General features: G+C 42.1%; 1 protein-coding gene across 1 annotated transcript in view; it reads left to right on the top strand.

Annotated features, from left to right (window-relative positions):
* The window catches only part of TNRC6B (trinucleotide repeat containing 6B), a 174,128-nt gene that overhangs the window by 4,922 nt on the left and 141,561 nt on the right, over nucleotides 1–27,645 (top strand). Inside the window, exons 2-3 of the mRNA XM_019544975.1 lie at nucleotides 15,314–15,385; nucleotides 20,428–20,517. Of these exons, the coding sequence (XP_019400520.1) occupies nucleotides 20,483–20,517 (35 nt within the window). The 5' untranslated portion in view covers nucleotides 15,314–15,385; nucleotides 20,428–20,482. The remainder of the gene's footprint in view (nucleotides 1–15,313; nucleotides 15,386–20,427; nucleotides 20,518–27,645) is intronic.

Raw genomic sequence — 27,645 nt, forward strand, 5'->3', positions numbered from 1 at the left:
TCAGGTTGGACATAAGGAAGAATTTCTTTACTGTCTGAGCCCCCAAGGTCTGGAACAGCCTGCCATCAGAGGTGGTTCAAGCACCTGCATTGAACACCTTCAAGAGCAAATTGGATGCTTATCTTGCTGGGATCCTATGACCCTAGCTGACTTCCTGCCCTTTGGGCGGGGGGCTGGACTCGGTCTTCCGGGGTCCCTTCCAGCCCTAATGTCTATGAAATCTATGATGGGCATTGCGCCAAATATGCATGCTGGCCATTAAAAATGTAGATGAGCCTTATTTTTTTTAGAAGGATGGTAGTAAAAGAAGTAAACAACTGCTTAGGAAGGAGAGTCTATCAAGATGTAGGCCAGTTGTCACTGGAGCTGCAAATACAGATGCAGGAGATGTTTGTGTTTAAAATAAATTACACGGAAAGTTTTATATTTCTTTCTAAGAAGGCAGTTCTTCCATTACTTTTTCCAGCCATTCCCCTTTGTCCCATTTATGCTTAGGTCCAGTTTCTTTGGTTCTGGGTATAAATGGATAAATTGCAGCTATCCTTAATAGCAATATCAGATATATACAGGCAGTCCTTGGACTTAAGACAAGATGCGGTTTTCAGGAACCAATTGCAAGTCAAAAAGTTATAACTTGGAACCAATTTTCTCATGAGAAACAATGTTATAAATGGGGGATTGTTCCTGAACCAAGGCCCAATACCCTATTTTCACTAAAATTACCCCAGATTTTTGTACTCGATCAATTATAGATGAGTAATATAGCTACATTAATGTATTTATATTGTAAATAGCAATCATATTGATTTGGAAGGACTTCTTTGAGGTGACTTTGGACTTTTTGAAGGGCTTTTGGCTGAAGTCTTCTCGGGAGTCTTGGCTGCAGGTTTTTCTGGAGTCTTGTCCGCTTTCTTAAAGAAAGTGTCCAAGGAAGTTTGGACTGATATTTTCCAGGGAGATGAGTGATGCAGTAAACTTGTTTTCTGGCATGGTGTTTCCTTATATCATGCATTGTAAAGTCAAAGCTGATGTCAAGTTGAAACGCTGTCAATTTATAAATGTTGTAAGTGTGAAACATTGTAAGTCGAGGACTGCCTGTATTGTATTACATAAGCTCTGAAGAACAGAATATGGTGCTGTGATTTAGAATGAAATTTAGAAAAAAATATTTTTGAGTCCTATTATGGATAAAAATGGTGGTGTTGGATCCTTTCTAAAGTTGCTTATCCATCCGCTGTAGGAAACATAGTGGAAACACACAGGAGAGACATTTATAGTTGAAATCAAAGAAGCACCTTGTTCTTACTTTAAAAAAATCCATTTTTAGGTACAGTGGAAAAAATATAAGCTAGTGCTGTAGATTCAGAACCTTGCACATGCTCTCATGCATGCTGTCTCACTCCTTCCTCTCCCATGTTAATACCCGAGAAATAGATTTCATTTGTAGTAGTAACTGTTAACTAGTCACAACTTGGCTTTTTAAAGAAAGGCAGTGACAACGAACAGCAGAACTTTAATGTTTTTGAAACTGAAATAAAGTGTAATTTAATGGGAAAAGGTGTACATTTGGTAGAAAGGGACCTTATTTGATTTGTTGACAGCTTAGGTTCTGACACTTGGAAAATATTGGCAAAATGCTTATTTTCTTCTCCTAAACATTTTTACTATCAACCCAATCACTTAAGTATGGATTCCTTCCCCCTAAAATCATGAATTTAGTTTAGTAAGTTTGCTTTCTGGTACTTAAGCATATGGTATGCACATGCTTCAAGTTATCAAGGTTTTCCTCTACAGCCATGCAGGCTAGAATTTTTTTAACAAAAACTGAGGATTCCATACATAATTCCAGGTACTGTGGCTTTAAGAAAAAACACTTAAAATCACAGGGCATACAATAAAATCTCAAGAGTTGGCATCATAGTTAAATTATTCAAAGTAACGGCCCTTTATTTTTTCCACTTCCTCTCGTGCATGTGCACATTTCAATAACCGAGCAGTCTGCAGCCTTTTGCAGTCTCCTTTTGCAGATAGATTTGAAAGGACTTGCAGCGGGGGTGGGGGGTGAAAATATACTTCATCCTATATTTTGGTACCCTGCCTTGCCCCAATCTTTCTGTTTTGCCTCCATCCGACCCCACCCATGAGAGGTAGGGGTCCCATTGTGACTGTTCTGCCATGACTTGTATGTTGTTGCCCAGAGCCACCAATCCTGTGGCCTTACTTACCAACTCCAGAAACTTAGGAGGAGCAGAGAACTGTTCCACAGCTGCTTGAAGTACAGGGGCAGTTAGTACAGGGGTTGTGCTTTTCTGGTAAGCTCATTTCCTTGCTTCTCCCATGCTTCTGGAGCTGTTGGGAGGAGCTGCAGGGAGCACTGCCAGGACACTGGGGCAGGCACAGGAAGCCTGGCATACCTACCTCCTCTCGGGTTTTGGGTGCTGTGATACTCTTCTGAGGAACTGTAACACTCTGGCTGAAAATCGCTATTCAGTTTGCCCACTTCTAAAATGCATGACAAAGTGCTGGAAAATATGCTGCAAGGGACAGTGTGATAGTAGCCCAGTAACATGTATAATAATATAATGGGTATCTTCTGTCTTTTTAACTTCTATGCTGTCCATTATTGGATAAATGCAATAACTGAATGTTTCTTTATGAATGATTAATAGTAAAAAAGTTAACTTTGGTAATATATAAAGTATGAGCACCTCATTTAGTTGAGTAAGATAGATAAATAGGGCTGCTCAGTTCAAAGAAGAAATTGAGTGGCCGTAAAAATATAAGGTTACTTCAACTGTACAGAAATATGGACTGGTATAATTATGCAGGTACAAACCCACAACATGCACATCTACACCAGTGCAAAGTGGAGTTTCTATTGATGAAGTGTAACTTCTAGGGGCACACTGATAGAGATTTTTTGGGTCCATACTGATGGCCAATTTATTTTGTTGTTTGTTTGTTTATTTTAAAGGAGCCATATTGGCCAATAACGCTCTAATTCTGATATGCAGCTGGACAGCATGGAGACCAGCATCAGGCTGGTAAATCTGGTGTTGGGGAAGGGAAGGGGTGTGAGGGGGGGCAGATTGAGGTCCCTGTGGTGAGGGAGGGAGTAGAGCTGGGTTAGGTGCTGCTCGGTCAGGGTGGGGCAAACCACAGGACAGCCATGAGCTGCTCATCTGGGGGGCAGCTCCTGACATTGCATGCACCCCAGGAAAGTGTGGGGGGTGGTGTGTGCCCCCAGATCTGTGCATAGGGCAAGGGCAGGCTGCAGCTGGGGTGGTGCCAGGCTCTTCCTGGTCGGGGGGGGGGGAGGTAGGGTTGGGCCAGGCTGCACTTGTGGTGGGCACCAGTGGTGTTGGGGATGGGAGCTGCAGCCACCCCAAAATTTGCTGTACCCCCCTCCCAGTGCTGCTCCCCGTCCCAAGCCCAGCTCAGCCTCCCCATCCTCACCCCGCCAACCAGGAAGAGCCTGGCACTGCTCCAGCCCTCATCAGCATCCCACCCCGCCCCACACAGATCTGGGAGCACATGCCCCCTATGCCCTCCCAGGGTGTGCACAGCAGCAGGAGACCCTCTACACCCCCCAGATAAGCCATTCACAGCTCTGTCCTGCACCCCTCCCTGACTGAGAAGCATCTGCCCCACTCCCTCCCAAACCTTGGGGGCCTCATTCTGCCACCCCCACACCCTTTCCCTCCCTCTGCCCTTCCCCCACAACAGACTTACCAGCCAGATGCTGCTCTCCAAGCCACTGGGCTGTGCTCCTGGCTGTGTGCATGCTGCAGATGTGGGCATGCATGCGGCATTTATCAGCCACATTATTGGCCCCATCAGGCAAAAAAAGCCAATTTCCAGTACTGTCAGCTTCCCCTGTATTGGCACCAATACGATATGGGACCAACGTATTGGTGCACTTCTAGTGATTTCTTGTTTTTAGATTGAAGCCTGATACACAAGTTTATACACTTATACACAAGATATACACTTTATACACAAGTTTCATTTGTTGTTTAGCTAAAGGTGCTACGATGTAAATGTTTAGTTAAATTGAAGCTGCACTGTTACAGCACTTCAGCTTGCCTTAGTTTAGAGTGATGTGTTTAGAAGGGGAGATTCAGTTGATTTATGAGGTTGTGTTTAAGTCCAGATGATTTAAATACTTGTTTAAAGAACTTGTTTTGTTTTTAAAGTGGATTAAGGCTTTGCAAAACTTACCCTCAAGTTGCAGTAGTACAAATTTTTAATTTTAGTGATGAACTGAAGTCAGGAGTTTCAGAAGTGGCTGGAAGTTTTAGATGTCTTGGTTTTTGGGACCCAGTTCAGAGGAGTCTTATTTTTCAGAAAGTGTGCAGCAGTGATGCTCTGAATATCATCCCCCTTTGCAAAGTGCCTCAGTTGTTAGAGATCTGATCTTTTAAGCATGCAAAACAAATATTTTGTTTTTGTAAACTTTGCCTTGAATTGCAAGTAATTTTTTAATGATTCTACTAGTAAGACATTATTCCTGAACATTATAAAACTACTGTATGCAAAAAACAAAAAGGATGAAAATTAAGCCTGTGATCCTGCAAACACTTAAGTGGGAGTGAAATTGTGTGTTTATACTTGGTTTTGAGTAACTGAAGTGTTACTACAGTATAACCTCATAAATCCGGCAGTGGCGCGGGGTGGTGGATGGCAGCTGCCGTGTACAGGCTTCCCCCCTCCGCTGCTCTGGGACTGGCCGCCACTACTCCCCGATGTGCTGGATTTTTGAAAATTCCAGTTTTTTGATATCCAGGTTTATGAGGTTTTACTGTATTCATTAAAGTTTGTCAGAGACTAAGATAGTGCTTTTAATGCTAACTTTGAGATACTTCAGGTTTTTTTTTTTAGGTCACTCCAAAACAAATTTGATTAAGGGTTAATTAGGAAAAGTTATTTATACTTTTGATAGTTTAAGAGTGCTGTTGTAAAATTCTTTATAGGCAAACAAGGCCTTTAAATAAACACCACCCCCCAAGCTAAAGTTGCACTGGTAAACACAGACCTAGGCCTATGAGTGATGTGAGAGTGCAGGGCACATCAGTGTCAAGCTGTAAATCTTGATGAAGGAATATAACTGGTAGGAGTGTGGGTTATGCAAAGTATTAAAGCTTTCTTGACTCATGGAAGTTCAGTGTATTGGAAGCAGGTATTGATTGCAGATATAGCATGGGCTATTTGCTTACCAATTTTGTCCCTTTTGCTTCTGTTCATGGTAATGAAACTAATGAGGCCCTGGACTTTATTTGTGTCAGCATAGATGAGGATTTTAAGTATGAAATAGCTTAATAGAAAATTATCTTTGTATAAAATCTGAAACTTTAAAGATTATGAAGCTATTAAAGAAAGTATCAGACATCCATTTTAATAAGTTTTTATTATCAAATAAAGTAAATTAGCACTATGTAGATTAAAAAAAGCTTGGTTTTAAAAGCTGTCATTTTAGTATCTAGTTTGTGCATCATGGATGTTAGTGTCCATGCATAAGAATGAACTGAAAATTTAAAATTGCATGCTTCAGGGCTTGTCTGCATGCAGAACTTTAAGCTATGCCAGTTAAACCATGCTGGTCACTTCTGCAGCATGACTGCCTTATGGGTTTGCACATTGCTCCATTTACACTAGTGTACATTTCCATAATGTGGATATGGTTTTAAAAAAATCAGTAAGGGGCAAACTTACGAAGACAAGGGAACGGACAAGAAATTGAAACACAGTATGTTTAAATCCAGTAACACTATTTAATGAGTTCTTCAGTGGATTCTGTACAGGATATATTAAAATGTATAGGTGTTGTTTAAAAATCTGTTTCCTTGGTGGTAATTAGTCTCTCTTTTAATGAAAATTACATCTTTAAGTGTACATTAAAAACAAAAAAAACAACCCTCCCCTTTTTTTCTCTGAGCCAGTGTTTATTTGCTGCCTTACCAAATTCAGCTTTAGTATTGCTGAATAGTAGGGGTGTGCGAAGTGGGCCCTATTCAATTTGGATTCGGCCCAAATCGGGGACAGTGATTTGATTTGAAACAGTCCCTGGATTTGATTTGGCCAAATCTGAAGATTCGATGCTGATTCAGAGAATAAGCGATTCAGACAGATACAGCTCTTAAAAGTTTTTTTTCTACATACCTTGAGGTAGCAGGTGTGGCTCGTGATCGCTGCAGTGCTGGGGTGCAGGGAGCGTCCCACAGGAGTGGGGGGGTGTCCCTCCACATGCTTGGTGACAAACCCAGAAGTGGACCAGAAATACTGCACCCCACCAGCTCACTGAGCCAGGAGGGCATGATACGCCCCACGCTCCCCGGTGGATCCGGAAGTGGACTGGAAGTGCTTCTGGTCCAATTCCGGGCACTGCTGCCAAGCGTGCTGCGGAGCCCCCCATGCTTCTGTTGGATACTCTATGCGCCCCAGCATCATAGAGATCACGAGCCCCTGCTACTTAGCTTCAGATGTTTTTTCTGCATACCTCTGTCTCTGTCTGAATCTTTCTGAATCAATTTTGGAGGGTTCCAATTTGATTTGGAGAGATTAAAGGGTCCTCTGATTCATTTTGGAGATTTGGCCACCAAATCTGCCCAACTCTACAATGAATCAAATGAGAGAAGCTTCTCACAGCCCTACTAAATACCAAAGCAGTGATAAGCAGGGATCGTTGTTTTTCTCCGTTTAAAAATCCCAAATTCTCTGATTTGAGGGGTTTAAAAAAAAAATCTGCATTTTTCTGTGATTTTAAATGAAACACTGCTATGTGTGTGCATATCAATTGACTGCAATGTTTCATTGATATATTTACAATTGTAAAGCAATTTGGAAGTCTACCAGTGCCTCAATCATTAAAATAAAATAAATTCTACATACCTATATATTTTGTCAGGTTTTTCTGGCTTTTTTTAGTCATGGAAAATCAAAGCTCCCCCTGCCACCTTTGCTCACTAGGACACTGGTCCAGCTGCTGCTGTCCCCATGCTGCTTTGTGGCACTGAGCAACCCTGATGTGCCAGGCCCATGCCCCTACCATTGCTCCACACTTCCATCCACAGTCTCCTGCCTTCCTTCACCCTCAGGCCATGTCGGTGCCCCTCACTCCCAACCTGTAGTCCCCTGCCCCCCACCCTGTGGGCCATGCTGGTGCCTTTCACTCCCAACCTGCATCCCATGCTCCCCAGCCCCTGCCAAAAAGGCCAGAGTACAGCAGCTGCAGTAGCTCTGACTTGTGTGGGCAGTGGTGGAGTGAGTATGGTCCTGGCAAAGGTTGGAGGGAGGCAGAGGGCAGGCCTGTGGCACCTTGGGGTTCACATGCTGTGCCAGGTGGCCTGGCCATGGCCCCCACCCCAGGCAGCGTCTGTTGGCTGCCCTTCCTTGTGAGCATGGCCTCTGGCCCTGGTACTGCTGGCTCAGCCACACAGCTTCCCACCGCCCTTGAAGGGCCCCCCCACCCCCTTTCCCCACTGGAGGAGCAGGTAACCCCAAACTCGGACATTTTCCTCCAACGCTGGCAGACACCCAACCCTGTGCCGTTCCCCACCCTGCCGCAGCCTCCTCACACACTCGCATGACAGTTCCAAAGCCCTGGCCCTCCAACCCTTGCCTCCCCATAGACTTACCTGCATTCAGCTGCTGTGGCCCTCCCACCTGGCTGTATGGTGGCGATGTCTGTGTATGCACACATGCATGTAGCACCCCTTGCCTCTAATTGCCCACCCCCAGTCCCAAGCAGTTCCTTGCATCTGGAAGGCTGCCAGCCTGCAAGGAGAAACCTGCAGTTTCCCAGTTTTCTCCTTTTTAAAGAAGAAAATCTGAATTTTTCCACAGCAAGTGGAAAACCCAGATCCCTGCTGAGCAGCATATGACTTCTAGGTTAAAAAAAAAAAATCCTAATCCTGAATTGCCCTCTATAAGAATGTTAACTTTTGTTTGTTTGTTTTATTTCTGGAGTGATCAATAGTGAAATAATTAACAATATTAATATTCATTTTTTTTCTATACATTTCAGGCCATAGTGGTTTTGTCACTAACAGTTTGGGAGCAGAAATGGCATTAGGAACAGTATGAAAAAGTCTTTTTGATTGGAGAACCAGGCAGGATCTTACCACAGCTAAGAAAGTGAAAACTGAAGAAAAGAGCAGGGCTGTGATTTTATTTACATTTCACTAAGTTCAAGCACTAAAACTGTGGTGAAAGGAGGTCTCTGTTTTTAAAACCTCCATTTAAGGGAAAAAGAGTGCTTGTATTTCAATTTCTAATTGTACTAAAATATTGCCTAGCAGTCCTAGTCATGGAAGATGCTTCCTGCCCCAAAGAGTTTACAAGACGTAAAAGGAATAGTTACCAACAAACTATGATGAAATTACTTTCTAGCATGCTAACTAAAATAACCTCAGTAGCCTGTCTGCTGTCAAGTTTTTTGAGCCTAGCTTAACTGATCTATGATTTCTCAGTCAATAAAGTTGACTACCATATCTCATCAATCTCCACTGCCCACTTGTTACATTTTCAAACAAGCACCTCTCAGTTTTAGTCAGGGAAACACAGTAAACATCCACCAAGCCACTTCGTGATTGGGCTTAAAATCCGTCAGAATTGCCCTTTACTACAAAAAGCCCTTGTGTTCTACTTCTGAATGTGGCGTCAAAGGGAATTATGCCTTTGAAGTGACACCTGATTTGCTGAGCTTCTCTTTAGTAAAGAAAAGCTGAAAACCTCTGTGGTACTTTTCTGCTTGATTTGAATAATCAGTACAATTTTCATTAGAGATGCACTGATATATCGGTCACATGTTGGATCAGCAGTGGTAACAGGAAAATTAACGTTGTTGACAGTTGGCTTTTTTTTGGCTGATAATGTCACCAATAAATGCCATGTGCATACCTGCAGCTGTAGCACACGCGTAGCCAGGAATGCACCCCAGCAGCTTGGAGAGCAGTGTCCTGCCAGTAAGTCTGTTGGGGAGAAGGGCGGGGCAAATCAAGGCCCCCACAATGAGGGAGAGAGTGGGGAAGTGTTGGGGGGGTGAATGTGACCCCAGGGCCAGGAGCAGGATGGAACCATTTAGGACTGGGGGGGCAGCTCGCCACCACTGTGTGCACCCCTAGAGGGGGCATGGGGGACATGTGCCCCCCCTGGATTTGTGTACAGGGCAACGGCAGGCTGTAGGCTCAGGGCTAGGGGCTGCACTGTGCTGACCTTTTCCCAGGAGGGGGGCTGGGCCGGGGCTGTGCTTGGAGTGTGTGGGAGTGAGACGGGCTCAGCTGCTCTGGGAGGGGTGGATATGGTGGGGTACAGGGAATTTTGGCATAGCTATGGCCCCCCAAGCCCACCCAGCATTGCCCCTGCTCTGGGCACTGTGCTCTGCTGCCTTTCCCTTGGGAACCCTGGTGCCCCAAGCAGGTTTGGCACTATGGGTGCCTGGGGCGCTATGGCCACTGAAAATTCCCTGTAGCCACCTGTCCTGCGCAGCCCCAGCTCAGTCTGCTACCAGGAAGAAGCTGGTACAGTCCACCCTTGCCCTGTGCACAAATCTGGGGGGCACATGCACTCCCTGCCTCCTTGGGGATGCATGCACCCTGCTTTCCCCCCTCCCCCACATTCCCTCAGAAGAGCTGCTTGCAACTCCATCTCACTTCTAGCCCTGGGTCACATTCACCACCCTGGCTGGGGAGCATCTGCTCCTGCCCCACTCCCTCCCTCACTGTGTGGGGCCTTGGTTTGCCCCTTCCCTCCCACATAGACTTACCAACAGGATGCTGCTGGGCTGCATTCCTGTATATCAGCTATCAGACTGGTATCGGCCAATATGGGTGGGTAATTAATCAGCTATCAGTATCAGCTAAGAAAATCTTTAATTTTCATATTGGTAGTTTGTGAAAATGGCTCCAAGAGATATGATTTCAAATGCCAACATCTTTTTGTATGTATTAGTGACAGAGTTGTTTTTCTTCTGTAGTGCTCTAGTACAGTGTTTCTCAACCAGTGGGACACGAAGGTCATGTAGGTAAGACTTCAATTCATTGCCCGATTAAAATGTCACTAGTGATTAAAATGTCACTAGTTTTTTTTTCAAATAAATGAATCAACAGATATCTTGAACAGTGCAATTTTGTGGGGTTTTGTTTTTATCATGGTGGGACCAGAGTTTTTTTGAAAAATGGTTGGTGAGATGTAAGGTGCCAAAGGTTGAGAACCTCTGCTCTAGTAGATCCCCCTAGTAGTATTAACGTTTTACATCTGAAGCCTTAGTTATCCTAGGTTTGGGTTTTTTTTGGTGTTTGAAAATGGCTCTCTCCTGTCTACATTACCATTTAGACCATGTTAAGTACTAGTTCAGGAAATGTAAATGAGATTTATAAAAGTTCACATTGAATGAAACTATAAACAGTTGATGCTGTAATTCAGTTACAAACCCTTAAACGACACCAAAATATTTTATCTCACATTTAAAGTTGCTGTAGAAACTGAGGCAGGGCGTTTTGCAGAAATTAGCTTATGTTAAATATAGTTTTCTCCTGGTTTCCATGAGAGGAGGATGATTTTTCTCTCTCTCTCTCTCTCATTCTGACTGTTTGTTTGAAGCCTGGTATTTTTCCTTGCTTCCTTCCTTTGGCAGCAGGTGGGTAAACCAGGAATCCTATCTCCTTCCTGCTGATTTGAGAAGCAAGGGAGTTTTGACCAATGGGAAGGGGTGAGGGGCTCAAATTTCTTCATTAACACACATAGCAGAAGAGAACATTTCCCTCTCTTTCCCAACCAGAAAGGACCAAAGCGAAGTCCCTTATTTTCTATTCAGGCATGGCAGCAAGATGAGGCAAAGCCAAGAAGGCTTTCATGATTAGGTCTGGCTTGTGCAAATTTTAAAATGAAGGCTTGATATTATGCTAATCTGCTGGGACTACGAATCATGGCAACAAGATCTAGACGATATCTGGGAAAACATTGTGTTTCTTTATGGCATTTTAAAAGCATAAATGAGTTTGAGCCACCTTTTGAGTGTGCTAATCAGAGAAGTGACATTTTTCTGTGGTTGTCAGCAGTTGGTTGTGTGACATTATGTCTTTAGGCAGCCTGAGGCCTGTTGGGCAGAGAGCATGCTCACAGTTGCTTTGTCGGAGTTATTCCAGCACATGAGTCAGAACTGGGATTCAAGCTAAATCCCTACTATCAAGCATTTACCCACTTAGTAGTGAGACAGTTGAACCACAATGGCAGCAGACCCCTCTCCCCTGATACACTTCTAGCAGAGATGGGATGCAGTCTTCATACAATCAGAATGTTTTTAGTTAATGCCAGATGCTGAGAAGAAAACGCTTCAGGTTGATGGACAGCCCCATGACAGACAGATAGTAGTTTATCACTGGATCATGTTGCATGTTAACTGTGAGCAGTAGCTAAACAACATGATGCAGTGGACTTAAAAACCTGCCACCTGTTCATTCTTACTTTTGCAATAAACCCTTTTGTACAAAGCTTAATCTGCTAGAACTGGAACAGTTTCACTGAATTGTAATGTTCAAGTTGCCCGTTGTGTTTGCCATCTGCTTTGAACTCTCTTAATTGGTAAAATATTGTTGTCCCGGTCATGGTATAAGAAGTAAATTCCAAATTATTTGAAATAAATTTTGTGATTAGTTAAGTGACGATAAAGCAATGTTCTTCCTTCCATAGAATAAATATCCATAAAAATCTGCATTTTCTGTTGTCCTCTCATTCTGTTAAAGTAGTGGCTCAACCTCCCTCACAATCATTGTATGCTCCAGGGGTGGTCAACATGTCACAAATGGTACAGGCAGTCTGCAGTATGCAGCAGACTGAAAATAGGACGTGCAGCCCAGGGTAGATAGGACGGGGAGCAGAACAGTAGATCGGGCAGGAGAAGGGATCAGGGCGGCATTCAGGAAGTGTACAAAACAGTTTGTGGCATGTCAGTCAAAAAAGTTCCCCCCCTACTGGTCTACTCCTTTTATTTTTGCATAGCTGGAGTCCTGCGGGGTTTGGGGAGGTGTGGGGGGACGGTATGTGAGGGTACATAAGCAGAGGTACCTGTTGCAAGTATGGAACTTTTTTTTTTCTTTGTGCATAAGTGAGGAAAGAAGTGCAAGGCCCTAAATTTTAATATCAAGTCTGTGAAAAAGCTAACTTAAGTCTTTTTGTTATATAGACTGGTCTGCTTTGTAACTTTCCTAACCAAGTTAACTGAATTGCTTTTACTGTATGGGGAAAAGTCCTAAGAGAATGAATGTTTTGGGATTACATTGTAGATGCAGAGTTTTAATCCAGTAGCCCAGGATCAAGCATCTATTATGTTAATGCTGAGAGGTTGAGTGCTTTCTTACTCTCTTGCTTCAAGCTCTCAGATGTTAGATCTGGTCTTTTGCTGCTTGCTACATACTGAGAGGACAGAGTACTTGATGGGTGCTCCCCTCATGAGGGAGAGCGTGCATTTCCCTGGGGACGGACAGCAGCGGTAGAATGTGCCACTGTTGCTTGTCTCCAGGAAATGCCTGTGCACATGTGCTCTGGCACATAGCACACTGTCTTGGGTGGGGTAGGGGAGGCTGGAGCCAGCACCTGGGCTGGCCTCAGCAGCCTTACCTGGGGTCCTGGAGGCTTCTGGGGGCTGCACCCATGGAAATCTAGCAGCAGGGAGCCTGGTTTGGAGCTGGAGTGTGGCTCTGGCTGGCCAGGCTACTGCTGCCACATGTGCCACCCCACATTTTTTTTCAGGCATGGTGGTTTGGTTTGGTTTTGTTTTGTTTTTCAACTGGGATTTCCTTATTGCAACTCCCCCCCCCCCCTGCAAATTAGCAGCTCGGAGAATGTCTGCATGTGGTGTGTGGTGCTGCCGACCAATCTGTGGTGCCACATCGCACATATGCACTTGTCTGGACATGCTCCTTAGGGCTTAATCATGGGGGCAGGATGCAGATTGCTTAGCAAGGCAGAAAATACTGTAGTACCTATCCTGCTAAAGTAGTGACGCTTCTTTTTCTTTCTCTTGTATCTTCCTCTAGGCTGTGTAGCCACTACTTTTCTCTCAGGTTACTTACCCTAGCATCATTCTTGCTTTCATGGGGCAAGTAGAACTACAATGTTGGGAGAATTGGATGCTTGTTTTGCTTATATCATAAGGTTGTATATGGATCCTTTTTACCTTTTTCCCCAACCTGTAGGTGCTAGTTGTTTATAGATGCTGACTTTCCTTCTGTGCCAGAACTTCTATCAAGTTTTTCATCAAAATTGCTCCAGATGGTGGTTTGTTCAGTTTAATCCAGATTGCTTTCACTAGATTCTAGTCTTGCAAACCACTTTTCTAACACCACTGGTCATATTCAGGGCTGTCTTCTAGACCTTTGTTAACATAGTGAAAACAGGGGAAAGAAAACAGCAAACCTCTGATTTTTATTTTATCTGGTTGGATGAGAGAGATCCATGCACCTCCATGCTTGTGAAAGCCAATACGAAATACAGAGTTGACTACTTGCAATGACTGTTAACATCTCTCTGAGGAGAGAGCTACTGGTAACTGATAAGCATGTAGTCATCTTGCACAGCTTAAAACCAGAACTATTTGACATTGATTTGGCACTTGAAGGGTGTTAAGAGGCTGGGTATTCTGGGACTAGCCATTGAGAAGATGGTTTTGGGCTAATTTTTTAGTATCTGATATCCTCTGTTATCTACTTTCAGATCCAAATCAGGCTTTTACCTTGGATATGGGTCAGAAATTTTATTAATCTTGCTGGATGGCTATCATTAGACAAAAGATGGAAGTCAACCTTGCATGTTGATACTGAGACATTTGTCCGCCTTTTAATAGTGTTTATCATTGGGTGCTAGTGACTTAATTACACTACTTGCTCTTTTATAAGTGGTTCTATTTTGATTCTCCCTGATCTGATCCAGATAATTGTGCTGGAGGATGGTTTCTGAACATTTTCAGTAGAAAAGCAAGCCCTTTCAAACCCAATAAAGGGCACTTTGTGCCTAAAAGCTTGCCTAACCCTCTCTCCCAGCCATACAGTTGGTCTAATTGAAGATATCACCAAAAAAGCCTGCCATTTCTTGTATATTTCCAGGACCACCCCTTCTCTAAATCTACCACATTTTCAGTAGATGCACTCAGGGATGCAGTTTTTGCTCAGTGTATGTGAAATTTGTGGAGGAGACTTAAGACAGGAGGGAATATAGAGCTCATCTCCTGTATTCCTTTCATCATTTGCCTGCTTTCTTAGTGCCTGTCAGAACCAGGGCCCTAGATGAGGCTTTTTTCAGATAAAATGTAGATGACTGCTGGCTAGACGAAGCATTATTAAATAGTAGTACTAGCAGTAGTAAGTTCTGTGGTTCTTGCTCATTTGAATGTAGTTGTTCTCTGGTTGTGAAAGTCATCAATGCTTTTGAGTTTTATTAGACCCCCGCTGGCCCTGGATTCCCAAGTGTAGTGATTGTTAGAAATGCATTAGCTAGCATAAGGTTTATCCATCTGGTTTGGCCTGTTGTTAGCTGTGATTCTCCTGGTCTTGGTGTCTTTCGGGGAGGAAGCAGATTACATGCTGTGAGGGGGTCATGGAGTTTGGAGTTCCCTGATTTGGGGAAAATGGCTTCTTGGCTTAATGTCTGCAAGCACTTTGCACTATTTATGGTGATGAGTCACTTGTGAAGAATAACTTGCTTGGGACAGGGAAAGCAAGTTGAAGTGGGATGGCAGTGGTAAAAAAGAACCATATTCCCATGTTAAGCAAACAAAATTAGAAGTAGAATATAGAGGTGGCCCAGCTTGCCTCCTTTTATAGCCAAGTTTTTATCCATGCCAGGTCTATTCACTGTTAGAGTAGCCAGAGGCTGCACGTTGCATGTGCAGGCCTCCTGCCATTCTGCCAGCACTCCACTATGCAGGGTCCCCCTCAATCCATGAATTTCCTTGGTTGTGCCACATTGCCCCTAGGGGTAGGGGCAGCAAATGGAAACCAGAGGAGAGATGGGGAGCTCAGACCCTGACAACAGCAGCAGCCAGGGTGGTGAGGGGCAGCACCTATGCAAGGAGCCTGCAGACTGCAAATTTAACCCCTTTCAGGCTGCATGAAGCCCAAGAGCTCCGAGTTGGACCGTTCTGGTCTACACTATGGTTTTTACTTGTTAAATTGCTAAAACTTTTAAAAACTGCTTTGCAAATGGAGGGATTGTTGTATGGCTTCAGAGAGAGTTGCCTTTCATTTTGTATTCATTTTGATGTAGTAGTGATGATAACCACAGCTGATTTTTATATATCAATTTTGTTTATTTTTTTCAGGGTTTGATTTTGCACTGAATGTAGCCAGGACGGATCCTTGGGGGCTCTAGCAGCCCTGGGAAACTGTCAAAGGTAAAAATCATCCAAAGCTCAACAAATGCATAGTACTTGAAGGATGGAGAGGTGAATGAACTGGTGCTAACCTTTAATTGACTGGCAAAGCAATGCTATTTCAGTTTATTTCCTGTGGTTTTGGGTGTAAGAGATTTGTAATTGCTTAATGGGTTTAATGCCTATCTGATTAAAGACAATATGCATTGTGACCTTTTTTTGATAACCAGCTCAATTTCCACAAGATTAAAATGTCTAGAAACAATGAATACTTAATCCCAGCTGATACTGCATGTATATACCACACTTCCTTTATTTTCCAGCATCTTTCACAATATCCTTCAAGTTCATATTTAATATGAGAGCAATTCTCTCCTTTTTACTTGTATTAAAGAATATTGAAATTCTCTTGGCAATTCATGAGATGTTAGAGCAGAGTTTTATAACACCTTGGTCCTTTGTTTATGTTGTTCCCTTAACACTGTTTTTGCCCATGTAAGGTAGACTTCTGCCATTCTGCCAGCACTCCACTACGCAGGGGCCCCCTCAAGCCATGAATTTCCTTGGTTGTGCCACATTGCCCCTAGGGGTAGGGGCAGCAAATGGAAACCAGAGGAGAGATGGGGAGCTCAGACCCTGACTAACTGTATAAATTAACTGTTATAACATGATTTGGACAGTTGTGTTTTTTTTTAACTAGATAACTGAACATGGCTAAATTTGGGTGCCACTGCCCTAAACTTCTGGCATGCAGATCCATGTAATTTGGCCTGTGGGCTTCCCCATGGGTTGAAGTTTGGTGGTGGGAGAGCAGTGGCAGCATTAATTGCTGTTTGTTTGCCAAATTTCCTGGCCTAAGAGTAGCTTTGTGGTCTAGATGATGTGGTTCTGAGCACTGGATCTGGTGTGTGAGGTCAGATCAGTGGGCAAGCTGACCCTGTACTGGATCAGGCCGTATGCCACTCATTCACCTTGTGGGTCTGCACAACTGGTCTAGGGTCCTATTTTGCGCTTCAGGCTGCAGATTTCAGCATGAGTTTATAGATCTAGGCATAGATGAATATGTGCCTCATGCACAAGGTTGGAGTCTTTTAAATAGTTCTTGTGCATCCTGTGCTGCCTTGTGTTCCCAGGTGCTGTTATAAAGGGTGGAGTGATCATGATCTTCCTTCTCGCCATTCCTTCTTGCAACTTGTAGTAGTGAGGTAGAATCCAGGAAATGCTCAGTGTGCTACTCTTCAAATTTTTAAAACCTTTGAGATTATATGCTAAGAATACTATTTTCCTTTATCTTCATTTTGTTTGCTGTAGGCATCTTAAAAATCAAAATTAATCTGCCAATTGTTTTTGCCCTGTAAAGTGGAGTGAGATGGTTTGCATTAACTACTTTCCCCATGGTGGACTCTAAGCCACCTGCATTCAAAACCAGTCCATCTTGTGACAGCGTCATTCTCTTGACTGATGGACACAATAGGTACCTTTTCTGTGTGGGTAAAATCGCATGTGGAACACTTTACTGCTTTTCTTCCTTAAGGACCCGTACATGTAGAGAAACTTGTTTCAATTGACCTGTTAAAAGTCTATAAGGGTCAATGTGGACCTAGAAGAGATGGTAAATACAAATGGAATTGGTCTTATAATGGCCTTTTAGCAGTCACAGTACTCTGGAGCTCAGTAGTGAAAAGAAAGCATCCAAAAAGGTGCTGACCACATTAACTTTTGTTCTGACAGCATTGACCCATGATATCAGTGAATCTCCTAATAGCAAACAACCAAGCCTTGGTTATAAAGTTGCTTTCTCCCATGTGAGGGAGCTTTACATCTCCCCTTCCTATTCAAGGTACTACATAAAAATAGAGAGGAATTGAAGGATCTGCTAAGAGAATTAGGTGAACAGTGGCTATGGCTGCAACCTTGAAACAAGCTACGTATCAACAAGCATTCAGTATACCCAAAGTGGACCAGTATACTAACAATTTGGTGTTCTAGGAGATGGAACTCCTTATGGAGGTGTACTTGAAAAAAACACTGTTTAGAGGGCCTTGAAGGCCATGTTACAGTCTCTGGATCTGTACCCCCAGCTTCCTGCCACAGGTTGTAAATATCTGCCCCAACAGAGGTACAGAACTCTTTTGGGAGTAAAGGACAGATTAAACATTCAGGAAAAAAATTACAGAAGATGTCCATTTTCCTACTTCTTGCTATATTTATTCCTGTAGGGGTCTTCATGAACTATTAGAATAGTTTTGCCCTATCCCAAGCAATAGAGTTCACAGGAGCAACCCTTACCTTCAGGTTAGCAAGCACTTCTTCCCTTGAGGACAGATTTTGGTCACTACAGTAGTTTTTAAATGGAATAAAGTAAAATGAGACCATGAGAATATGGACATGCTGCAGCTTTCTAGACCTTCTGTTATGGAAGGTACCTATGTGATGTTGCAGATGAAATCTTGCAGGAGATCCTACAACTCTGGTGAAGTTGGCCTCTTCTCCAGTAAGGCACCAGATGAACAAAAATGTTGTAGCATCATCTTGTGTTAATTTTGCAGCTGAAATGGTTGATAGACACCCCCAAGAATGTGTATTTAGGGAGGCACTGTTTTTTTTTCTTTTCATTGTAACAGTGATCATGTGTCCAGGACAGGTTGTGGGGATTCCATGTGAACCATCCATTACCAGTGGAAATAATCTAGTTCCCAGAGGATGAATGTCTTGGAATTCAGAGTCATTTAATTTGTTTGCAAGGGCTTTCTCCCAGAATTACAGGATTCCACAATGCAGTTCCTTATGAGCAATCCATCCACATTGCACTAAATAAACAAGGATGTGATGGGTCTTTTTCCTCTTAGACTAGAAGGTAGCAAACCTTGGATATAGTTTCATCAATATAAAACTTCCTGTGAGTCTAGCAAGAAAGTTATGGCTATCTCAAGTAGTTGCTGGAGAGGTCTGTTGTCGAATTTCATACTCCCAAGTGTGGGGAAAAAACCCATTATCCTCAGTGGCAAATAGGTTATTGTGCCAGAATTTTGGCATTAGAAGAGCTGTCCTACCAGTTCCCTGATTCACAAGATGAGAATCAAACTCAAGTGAAGACAATCTAGAATCAATCTTGCAGTTTCCTGACGGGTTGCAGCACTTTTTTTTTGCTGACAGACTAGGGTTAGTTGTCTGCTCAACTATTTATCCAGCTCCAGGTCTGTTTTCACCTGATGCTGCAAAATCATGGTCAGCAACTCCATTCAGATGAGAAGTCACTGTACTTCTCAGCCTGGATGCTGGTTGGTTGAGTACCATGGACAGAGACTCCTTTCAGCGCCCCATGAGTTCCCAATAATGGAGAAGAAAGACATCTTACCAGAAAAAGTAATTTATCAGAATGCAAGAGGTTCTTGATATGTACAGCCACCTTGCCCTTGCTTATGATATAGTACAGAATATTTTTGATTATTTGCTGCACCTAATTATGGCTTTTCCTAAAGCTTTGTGAAAATCCACTTTACAGCAAGTTTTGGCTTTTGATTTTCCTTTAGCTTGTGCTGTCTTGTTTGGTCTTCTCTCATCCGACAGCATGGCAGCTTCTCAAAGACTTGCATTTTAGCTTCTGGTCAGAGAATGGATTTGAGACCTCAGTAGGATTCTTCTGAAGCGTATGGGGCTCCACCCCAAATTTCTGTTGGAATATTCAGTACACTGTTCCACTCAAGATAGTCCTTCTTATGGCTTTTGCTTTACTGAGGGGGAGAGAGATTTGCCTTCAAGCCCGCTTGACACTTTACTGTATCTACGAATCTAGATGAATCTCCCAACATGACATTATTGCAGTAACAAGATGGTATTGAAACTTAGGTTCATCACCAACTCTGACCTTTATTCTCATGGAGGATACATGCTTGGCCCTAGTGTGCAACAAAAATACTGATCTTGTGTGTATAAAGCATATTTATACCTCCAGAGTTCTGTACTGGGGTCAGTAAAAGGGGGTGGGGATAAAATGGAGGAATGATATACAAAGATTTTTGGTACAAGGAACAACTGCGTTTGTTTGGTAATACATAATATATATCAATTTTCTTTTCTGTGCAGTGATACTCAATAGGTAAAATGTGACACTTCAGCCCTAGGCCTTTCATTTTTAAAATGTATTTCTGATTTTCCATTTGAATTTATTACCAGTGGTGTCTGATATTTACAGACTGCATACAGAACAGCTACTGGCTATGCAAGTTTCCCAGCACTGCCTCATCAGTGGACCTCAAACCTGACCAAGAGAGAATGCTTGTAGGGGTTGGAGGATAGCTCCTTCTCTATGCCCACACAGTTCTTCTGCTCTCACTGCAGAGTCTCTTTAACAGTCAGGTGAAGTTCTGCCCATTACAGAAGTTGGTTTTGGGATGCTTCTCCATGGGGAACAGCCCTGAGACTGTCCAACTCAATATTCTGAAGTACAGTTCATGTCATTGACTTAGCATGGATTTGAAATGGCTGCCCAAAGATGAATGACATTGTATCAGTTCCCTCTGCCATCTAGATCCTTATCTTTCAGATTTTTCAAGTGATTTTAGGGATAACTTCCCTAAGGTAAGAATTTGCAGATACTGTAGGACCAGTCAAGTGCATTATTATTACAGATATATGACATCACTAATATTTCTCCAGCTGTACCTATGAGCTGGTATTTGATATTTGAACTAAGGCTACTTTTTTAGAAGGACACTTGTTTTGCTTTAGTTTGTAATTTTCCTTGGTGAGCACAGTTGTGGGGGGAGGGGCTTATAAATGAGTAAATAAAATAATGACGTAATTTCCCAACCATTTTACACATTTTAAATTTAAAAATGTATAGTTATGAGTGCTGCTTCTCTTTTAAAGTAGAGACAAAAGTCTGTCTGCTTTGTCTTGAATGCAAATCACTGATTGAGGTCTGACTTGAATACAGAATGCATGATTAAAAGCTAAGGTTTTCAGTATATAGTGTTAAATGAGATTGCAGTGAAAATACTAAAGATGGAAAACATTTCCTTTTGTATTTAACGGATTTTTTTCCCCTTCTCTACTTTTAGGCAGTATTTCGTGTTTCTGCAGAGTTTTGCACAGATTCTGTTCTCATGCAAACCGATGAGGGAGAAATACTGGAGGAAAGCAGTCCCAAGGTCAGTGAGGTGCTGCAGCCAAAAGTTGCTCATTTGGATGTGGCAAGGAATAGATGATGTGAATGTTGACTTGGGAGCATTGATTGTGTTTAAATAATGAACGCAAATGTTTTATGTAAACAAAAAGATATATATCTGCATGCATTTGTACAGTGGAGACCCTTGAAAAGTACAGTTCCTTGCAGAAACAGGTTTATGAAAGATGCTTCAGAGAATAAAGGTCTATATGCTATGAAACTTCAGGCAGGTGGGAGAAGCTCTTCCAAAATCTACTGAGATTTTCAGTGATCTTTTGTCCATATTAGAACTGGAAGGCCCTAAGAATTTGTGGGGGTTTTCTTGCCTGCCTCAACCTGATTAAAAGATTTAGGTGTTTGGGTCTTCCATTCTGTTACTAATCTACCTGAAAGTATTCTGGATGTTACAGATTTCCCTACTTGCTGTCTCATGCATTTGTCTGTCAGTGATTTGTGTCAACCTTTTTAGATTCAAGGTACCCCTCAGAAAATGCCAGCTCTTAGCTTTCACTCTTTTTCATAGCCTACCCCACCACCTGGCCAAAAAAAAAAAAGAGAGAGAGAGAGAACAGTTTTTCTGTGGCAAAAAAAATCAGGCCACAAGAAGTTGGAGTGTTTTTGACACTATCCCTGGAATTATCTTGTGAATCATCTATAGATGTTTGCACACTTAACACTTTTTAATTCTGTGGTGTACCCTGTAACATCTTTAAAAGGATCTGATGGCACCCTGGTTGAAAATTACTAGTCTTTGTATTACTTCCACAGAGCTGTCCCATGCTAGCATTACCCACCTCTTTGAAATACTGTATTTTCTTACATATAACCCACACCTTTCCCCCAAAAACCAGCTGTGGAAAAGTGGAAAATTGGGGTGTGCATTATATATAAGGAAAAGGGCTGGGGGACTGGAGCAGTGGAAGCATTAATTGTCACGACTCTGGGAGCCACACTGCTTAACACTGCCACCACTTCCTCCCTTCTGTACTGCTCCCCACCCCCCAGCAGAAATATCCAGACCTGTGGGGAGACATCCCCCCCAATCTCATGGGATGGCAATTGGGGTTTCCCTGTGTGATGAGTTCACGCAGCCCTGGATGCAGCGTGCTGTACCAGAGTCAGTGTGCAGGGTCAGACCTGGCATGCCATCCCAGCACTAGTGTACTGGAGCAGCTGTCCATCTTCTGGGACCCCCAGTGTGCCAGTGCAACAGACCTTGAAGGGTGTAGGCCTCTGGTGCTTAGCTGCACTCTGTGGTTAGATTCCCCCTGGTAAGATAGCCTGTTAGAGTAAAAAATAAATCTGACTTGAACAGGCAGGCAGACTTCATCTATTGTGAGTTAGTCATAACTTTTTTTTTTTACACTTTTTTTTCTGTTAAGATAAAAATAATCTGAACTGTAAACCTATTTTAAGTGATGGTTAGTTAGCATAAAGAGAGCTCCTGTGGTGAAGCTGCTGTGGTGAAACTGTGGTGTTTGTTGGAATATGCTTGAGACAAAGGCCACTTCTAAATGGATTTGCATAAAGGGAATGCTATGATTCAGAGTTTAGCCAATTAAAATATAGTATGTTACAAACTGTCGCCAGAACAGTGGTGCATGTAATTGACCCTGGTACTTTACTCCAAGGGATTTTGCTACTTTAAAAAGTTCACTGGGGAGATGTGAAGGGAAACAGGATGGTGAGATCAAGTACTAATTTTAGAAATATTCTAGCTTGCTGAACATAGTCTGCTTATTTTTCATCAAAGCAAACAAAATATAGATAGCTTTTTACCTTTTGTCCATGTGTGAGAGAGAAGAGAAATTGGTTCTTTTAAAATTAAATACTTAGTTTGAAGTGGTTCTTTTAGTAAAGAAAAGCTTACTTGTAGTAGACATGTTTAATTATGAGGCTGCTGGGTTTGACTATACTATACCCCCTATGCCCCTGCCACCCATCATACATCTTAAAAGCCCTAAAAATTAAATCAGGCTGGGTTTTAAAGAAAAAGCTTTAATTTGTAGCTAGGCTGAATAGCTGACCATGAACACATCACTACCTGAAATAGTTGGTGGCCATTTAGAGAAACTAGGAGATCTGAAGTGTGCATTTGGTGTTTGATTTATTTGTTCAGAGCACTATGTATTATTAGCATATATCAAAAATAGAAAAGACATTACTGTATCTAGTTCCTCTTCCCGTTGCACATAATATTGTTCATTAAAATATATTTTCTAGTGCTGTTTAGCCACTGAACTCTCTTTGGAGGTATTAGTGTTTCATCTCTTACACTGGGACTTTTATGGATGTTACAGTCAAAAGCATTTGCCTATATTTATATTTAAACTAAATTTTTATCGTTATTTCAGTTTATCCTCCCAGTTATCTTGTATTAAGTTAAATCACTTTCTTTGGTATTTACTAATATTTTAATTATGTATCCTTTTCTGTTGCCCCTTTTATATTCTAGCTTAACTATAAATATGGCTTTATTATGTATGATGAAGACAGAATTTATCATTCTATCATACATAAATATCAGTTTTCAAGAAAAAATAAACCAATTCTGGAAAGAAGCTGGATTGTATGGCCCCATCTGTATAAATGTTTTCATCTTTATTAGACTTGTTTCTGGAGAAGTATTATGATTTTGGAAGAAGTTGCTACCAAACCTGGAAGATGTATTAAATTATCTAGCAGGTTGGTCTGTATTTGTTCTAGACTTGCTGCTCCTCTCATTCTCTCCCTAGCCCCCAAAACATTCAGTTGTGAATAAAAGCTAATATGCAACTATTACTGCAGCTTGTTCTGAACCGTGACTTGTGTCTATTTTCCTTCCTTGTTTTGGATTCGTGATATCCATGTTTGAGCCTCAAGAATCCCTCTGTTTCCCCCTTCTTTACCCTCACCATGCTCAGAACATAGCATTTCACCTACCGTCTTCCTGACTTAGAAGTCATTTTTTCTGAGCCTATAATGGTCCCTAATCTCCAGAGCAGTCTGTTTTCTGGCACAATATTTCCTGTAGACTTGCTTTTAGTAAGGGCTGTCAGTCTTCCATGTATCAGCTCCTTTCTTTGAAGCTACATTGCCAACATTTGTACAGAATGAGACTGTAGTGCTGCAGTACATGAGACGTTCTGATCTTGCTTGGGGCTGGGACAGTGTCTGTGTCTATTCTGTTATTTAATGGAAGATGCTTGTGACTTAGTGTCATGCATGAGATCAGAGTTGAGGCCCACTTTTTAACATCTGTTTGAGAGATTAATTTATTCCTAGCTATATTTTGTCATGCTTTCTTTACTGAAATGGTTTAAAGAATAAAGCAATTTAACAGTGTGGGTAGAAGAGCTTGTAGAGCAACTTACACTGTTCGTTTGTCTTAATTTGCCTCCTTCTGCATAACATCACCAGAGAGGAGCATCTTTGGTATCCTCACATGCACTCTTGAGGTATATTTGACCTAAATTTCGTAACAAGTGACTGGATATTGCAGCACTATGGTAAAAAAAACAAAAAACAAAACCCCAAACCAAAACAGATGCCCCACCCCTCTGGAAATCTGTGTTATTTTTAAAAAAAAACAAACAAACTCAAAAAATAAAATTGTTTAAATTAAATATGAAAAGTAATGTGCTCAGAGTAGGCCTAGGTTATTTTATGCTAAAATAATTTCCTGCTGCGCATGATTCATCTTTAGTTTTCAGTGTCAAATTTTTGTACTGAAAAAATCTTGAGACTCAGTGGAAGTTGTCAAGTGGGAGTTACAGGGAGTAGGAAACAGTTGATACTTTTGGCAGCCAAGATGGTGAGGAAGGCAGCTTGGTATTGTGGGGTCAGTATGTTAATTTACTGTTTCCACTATGACAGATGGTAGATTAATAGTTAAGTATTGACACCTTAAGAGTATTGTTTTTCAAGAAAATAAATAAAAAAACCCTTTTTTAAAAATAAAAGCTTAGGTCACAATTTCATGCTAAAAGGGTGAATTCTGAGTAATAATTATTCAAGATCCTGATCATGGAACAGGTCTGTTTTTTAAAAGACTTTTTTTTCATAGGGGAGAAACAGTAAAATGTTGTCTAATGTCCGGATTTTACAGTCTTGGTGCTTAACTTCCTTATACAGTCTAGCAATGCATTTTAATTATGACCTATAGAACTCTCCACTGCTGTAGTCTTGGGCTTCATCTGCAGCTCTGCCAGTTCATATTAGTTGACCCCTGTAACACCTATGGTTTTGTTGTCAAGACTTTTGAAGGATAGGGACTAGCTAATTTATCAGTCACCTATGTAATATCTACAGTGACGTTATGAAGAGAATAAAATCTGAAACAGATTTATTTAGTATTCAGTATAAGAGTATAAAATGTCTCTGATCTCATAAAATCTAATTCCTAGAGGAGCACCAATGCATCGGTCTGATATTGTATTGGCATCCATTATACTTAATTTTTGTTTATATTGGAAATCAGCCTGATGTGGCCAATTAATTTGGCCAATAAATGCCCAAGGGGGTGCAAATCAAGGCCCCTGTGGTGAGGGAGGGAGTGGGGCTGGGGCAAGCGCTGCCCAGCTGGGGCAGGGTGCAGGACGGAGCTGCAGCTCGTCTGAGGAGCACGTGGGGGAGGGGTAGCTTCTGCCACTGTGCACACCCAGGAAGGGCACGGGAGGGGGTGCCTCCAGGGTGTGGGCAGGGTGGACTGCAGCTGCAGCCTGGGGCCAGGGCAGCGCCTCCTTATGCACAAACATAAAGGGCAAAGTGCAGTTGTGGTACCAAGAGACTGTTGTTCAGAATACTCTAATCTTGTGAACATGTAGTTCAGGTGCTCCTACACTGGGATTCATACTGACACTTAGAACCACATTTTACTATAGGGCAAGAGTGTTGTTTTTTCACTTTCAGCATCCTAGATGCTTCATTCTCGGCTGTCACTCAGACCAGGGGTGCATGGGGGTGCACATGCATCCTCTGAGAGCAGCAGCACACCCCCTGTCAGGCCGTGCTACCTGTGTAGCCAGTGGGCAGGGGCACAGGCGGGAGCACCAGTGCCCCCCCCCCCTTGAGAGCTGGCGGGGGGCAGGGCCGCCAGCAAAAACAGTTGCACTGCTTCCAGAAGTGGCCGCAGAGCTCTGGAAGCAGTGTGACCGCTTTTACTGTGAGTGAGATCAGCGCCCCGACAGCCAGCAGGATCGGCTGCCAGGGCACCCCCCCCCCAAGTCGCTGACTGGTGTCAGGGGAGGCACGTGCCCCCCTGACTCAGGAGGCTCCAGAAACCCGTGACTCGGACAGCAACAGTTCTGCTGTAATGCTGAAGCAGCATATAAGGAAGAAAAAATGGTAAGTCTGCCCTGTGGTACTAACATGAAGTAAGTTTTAAACTTTATACCTGCATAGATAGATATCACAGGAAAAATGTGCTGATCTATTCTTGATTCTTTCTGGGCTGGCTCAACGTCCTAACCATTTTCTCATATCAGATCTGTGTGCTGTTTGGAGCTGTCAGAGCTAACTAGTATTTTTAATTTTATAAGATGTCATTAGACACATGCATCAATTCACCATAAACTTTTTTTAGCAGGTCACTTCAAAATCAAAACCAAATGCATGCATTTCAGATTATGAGCAACCCATAGCTGGTAATCTGTGTATATCAATCTTGCTTGACTTCTAATGATGTAACAACTCCATGAAAACTGACCTTGAGGCATATGTGCCTACTTTGGCTTTCATTGAAATGGACAGCAAAACTCAAGTGCACTTTAATGGCAGCAGGAAGAAGCCCTGAATAAGCTGAAATATTGCTAAGATGGTTTAATCTTTTCTCTTTTTGCTGTATCACATTTATTATCTCATTGAATTTGATTTCCTTCTGTGCGATTTCTTATTAAAATTTCTTTGCTCTCATGATGTATATAATTTTCCTCTTGGAGTGTTGCAGTAACTGGTGCTGCACAGCTCACATCATCCATGAGCTCCTACATGGCACTCAGTTACCCAAAAACGTTTTCACTAGAACTTTACTTGGGCCTTTTTCTAGGTTTGTTCCTCTGGATCATTGCATTTTCTTCAGTGCTAAATCTCTTCAGCAAAGAGCATTCTTTTCTACTTGGCTAATCGTTTTGTACCAAGCTGAATTGCTTTGGATGAGCTCCATTTGCTTTTGTAGCAGAGTTGCTGCTGGGCTTTAGTATCTCCTGGATTCTTTCTCGTTGGTTTGTTTGTTTCCTTTTAATTGACACTATCAAAGTAATTTTCTCGATGTCACGTTAACCAAAATAGGGAAGATGTCAACAAGTCATGACAAACTAATGTTTCTAGTGGCTTTCCAGTATTTAATGTCATAAAGTGAGGAAAGAGCTAATGCAAAGTTAGTTTCCAAATTACTATAGTGTTTTAGATTTAATATTTTATTCTCTAGGGTGGATGTATCCCTTATTTAACATGACGACTCAATCTTGTCTGCCTTCAGTGTCTTATGCTTAAGATGTTTGATAAAGAAGCTTGCCATTCTTTCATTTAACTGCCCAGAGAATATTAATGTTAAATCTGTCACTTTCAGCCAGTTGGGATCCTCCTGTACCCTTAAAATAAGAACATTACAGGAAACCATCAGTTGTATAACTACTTCTGGGTTATGGATTTACTGCTGTTTGTTAAGGTAATGTGTTTATGCCATTAAATATTGTTTGACCCTTTTTTCCAACTAAAAACATTGGTTTGCTTAAAAAAAAACTACCCCCCTTCCCGAAACAAGTACTGGATTGTTTATTTGTGTTTCATCTTTAGACTGTTTTTAATCCAACAGTTCAGGAATAATGTGCAGACAACACTTCTCCACTTCTCTCAATGGCTCTTGTGACACAAAACATTACAGAAGAAAGTTTAATCTTCCCATTTTAAATATTAGTATTGTTAGAGATTTGTTGCTAGTGCTGACAATACTTTTTCTGGTTGCGTTAATTGTTAAACAGCAAAACTTTAAATTGTCTTTTCCAATAAAGGTCTAACATTTATGCTTGTAAGTATTGAGCAATTAGCACTTAAAGCAAAATCTGAAATTTGATAAGGGAAGCGGGACACTTCTTCATTTTCTGCTAGATAGAGGTAATTGGGCAGTGTGTGT

Source organism: Crocodylus porosus, unplaced genomic scaffold (assembly GCF_001723895.1).
Source record: "Crocodylus porosus isolate Cpor-Errol unplaced genomic scaffold, CroPor_comp1, whole genome shotgun sequence".
Classification (NCBI taxonomy): Eukaryota; Metazoa; Chordata; order Crocodylia; family Crocodylidae; genus Crocodylus; species Crocodylus porosus.